Source organism: Miscanthus floridulus, chromosome 18 (genome assembly GCF_019320115.1).
Source record: "Miscanthus floridulus cultivar M001 chromosome 18, ASM1932011v1, whole genome shotgun sequence".
NCBI classification, from domain to species: domain Eukaryota; kingdom Viridiplantae; phylum Streptophyta; class Magnoliopsida; order Poales; family Poaceae; genus Miscanthus; species Miscanthus floridulus.
In genome coordinates, this window is record NC_089597.1 from 128,922,681 (window position 1) to 128,925,736 (window position 3,056).

The 3,056-nt window shown below is 56.2% G+C and overlaps 1 protein-coding gene across 1 annotated transcript; it reads right to left on the bottom strand.

The window, feature by feature from the left end:
* Positions 1-626: 626 nt before the first annotated feature.
* On the bottom strand, positions 627-1,025 carry LOC136524655 (uncharacterized). The gene has a single exon (XM_066517937.1). It carries the CDS (start codon positions 1,023-1,025, stop codon positions 627-629), a length of 399 nt encoding a protein of 132 aa, XP_066374034.1.
* Between the last annotated feature and the right edge of the window lie 2,031 nt (positions 1,026-3,056).

Consider the following 3,056-nt stretch of genomic DNA (forward strand, 5'->3'; position numbering starts at 1 on the left):
AGGATCATGCCGTTGGCACGTTCTACTTGGCTGTTTGTCCTAGGGTGTCCTACAGCCAACCAGACCACACGGATGTGGTGGTCATCATAGAACGTCAGGAACTGGTGGCCGGTGAATTGCGTCCCATTGTCGGTGATGATGGTATTTGGAATCCCGAACCTGTGGATGATATCAGTGAAGAACAGCACCGCTTGCTCAGATTTGATTCGGGTGGTCGGACGAGCCTCGATCCATTTGGAGAACTTGTCAATAGCTACCAACAAGTGGGTGTAGCCCCCAGGGGCTTTCTGTAGAGGCCCAACCATGTCCAGCCCCCACATGGTGAACGGCCATGTAATGGGGATGGTCTGGAGGGCTTGGGCCGGGAGGTGCGTCTGCCATGCGTAGTACTGGCATCCCTCGCAGGAGCGTACCAGCTTGGTGGCATCAGCCACCGCCGTTGGCTAGTAGAATCCCTGGCGGAAGGCGTTTCCGACGAGCGTTCGACGCACTGCATGGTGCCCGCAGGCTCCCACGTGCAAGTCCTAGAGTAGGGCTTGGCCTGCCTTGGTGGTGATGCATCACTGGAGGACACCAGATGGGCTTCACCTGTACAACTCGCCGTTGCTGAGGACGTAAGCCTTGGCTCATCGCGCAAGCCGTTGGGCCTCGGTCCTGTCTGCAGGAAGCTCTCCTCGAACAAGGCAATCAAGGAACGGGACTCGCCAGTCCATACCCTGGTCGGCCTCGGGAGGCTCCGCGTCGATTTCCATGGCCTCATGCTCGGCCGCAGGGGTTTCGGTGATAGAGGCGACCTCGGGCCCTATGGTGGGCTCATTCGGTGGGCCCTCTTCTGCCGCCGAGGCGTAGCTGACGGAGGACTTGTGGAGGTCTCTGGCGAAGATGTTCGGGGGGATCGGGGCCTGTGCCGATGCCACCTTTGCCAGTTCGTCCATGTCCTCGTTGAATCTTCGCGCAATGTGGTTGAGCTCGAGGCCATCGAACTTGTCTTCTAGGCGGCGTACCAGCTTGCAGTACGCCTCCATTTTGGGGTCATGGCAGCTCGACTCCTTCATCACTTGATCAACGACGAGCTACGAATCGCCCCGTACGTCGAGACGCCGTACTCCAAGTTCGATGGCGATCTGCAAGCCATTGACGAGGGCCTTGTATTCGGCCACGTTGTTGGAGGCGGCGAAGTGAAGCCGAATCATGTAGCGCATGTGCACTCCGAGGGGTGAGATGAAGAGCAGACCCACGCCTGCCCCGGTCTTCATCAGAGACCCGTCGAAGTACATGGTCTAGCATTCTGCCTGGATTTGAGCAGGGGGCAGCTGGGTGTCGGTCCACTCAGCTACAAAATTGGCCAAGACCTGGGATTTGATCGCTTTCCGAGACGAAAAGGACAGGGTTTCCCCCATGAGTTCGACGGCCCACTTGGCTATTCTACCCGAGGCTTCCCGGTTCTGGATTATCTCTCCCAAGGGGAAAGACGACACCACGATCACCGGGTGGGATTCGAAGTAGTGACACAGCTTGCGCCGAGCCAAGACTATGGCATAGATCAGCTTTTGGATGTGGGGATAGCGTGTCTTGGTCTCGGAGAGTACCTCGCTGATGAAGTAAATAGGTCGTTGGATGGGTAGAGCATGCCCCTCTTCCTGTCTCTCGACTACTACGGCCGCGCTGACCACTTGGGTCATTGCGGCGACGTAGAATAAGAGGGCTTTGTCCTTGGTTGGCGGTACCAGGACAGGAGGGTTGGTGAGCAGTGCCTTGAGCTTGGTGAGGGCTTCTTTGGCCTCGGGGGTCCAAGAAAAGCGTTCGGATTTTCTTAAGAGTCGGTACAGAGGCAAGCCTTTTTCGCCAAGGCACGAGATGAAGCGGCTTAGGGCCGCAAGGCATCCCATAACCCTCTACACTCCCTTGAGATCTTGGATTGGCCCCATGTTGGTCATGGCCGAGACCTTCTCTGAGTTGGCCTCGATGCCACGCTCCGAGACTATGAACCCCAAGAGCATGCCTCGGGGGACCCCGAAGACACACTTCTCGGGGTTGAGCTTGATGTCCTTCTCCTTGAGGCATTTGAAGGCTACTTCCAAGTCATCAACGAGGTCACTGTCCTTCCTAGACTTGACCACGATGTCGTCCACGTAGGCCTCGACAGTTCGCCCGATGTGCTCGCCAAAGACCTAGGTCATGCACCGCTGGTACGTGGCCCCGCATTTCTAAGACCGAATGGCATAGTAACATAGCAGTACATGCTGAATGGGGTGATGAAAGAAGTCGCGAGCTGGTCGGACTCTTTCATCTTGATTTGATGGTAACCGGAATACGCATCAAGGAAAGATAGGGTCTCGCATCCCGCAGTGGAGTCAATGATTTGGTCGATTCAAGGTAATGGAAATGGAACTTTTGGACATGCTTTATTTAAACCGGTGTAGTCTACACACATCCTCCACTTTCCATTTTTCTTCTTAACTAATACAGGATTAGCTAACCACTCTGGATGGGATACTTCCTTGATGAATCCGGCCGCCAAAAGCTTCTACACCTCCTCACCGATGGCCTTGCGCTTCTCCTCGTCGAATCGGCGCAGGCGCTGCTTCACCGGTCTAGAGCCGGCCCAGATGTCCAAGGCGTGCTCGGCAACTTCCCTCGGTATGCCCGGCATGTCCGAGGGACTCCACGCGAATATATCGATATTCATGCAGAGAAAGTCGATGAGCACAACTTCCTATTTGCTGTCGAGGGTGGTGCTGACCCTCAGCGCTCGGTCATTGGAGTAGGTGGGGTCGACCGGGACGAGCTTGATGGCCTCTATGGGCTCGAAAGTCCTGGCACGACGCTTGGAGTCGGGTGCTTCACAACCGAGTCAGTCGAGGTTGACGATGAGGGCCTCGGCCTCCACGAGAGCCTCAGCGTACTCGATGCATTCGACGTCATAGTCATATGCATGCTCGTACGTGGACTCGATAGTGATGACGCTGTTGGGGCCCAGCATCTTGAGCTTGCGGTAGGTGTAGTTGGGGACCACCATGAACTTGGCGTAGCATGGGCGCCCTAGGATAGCGTGA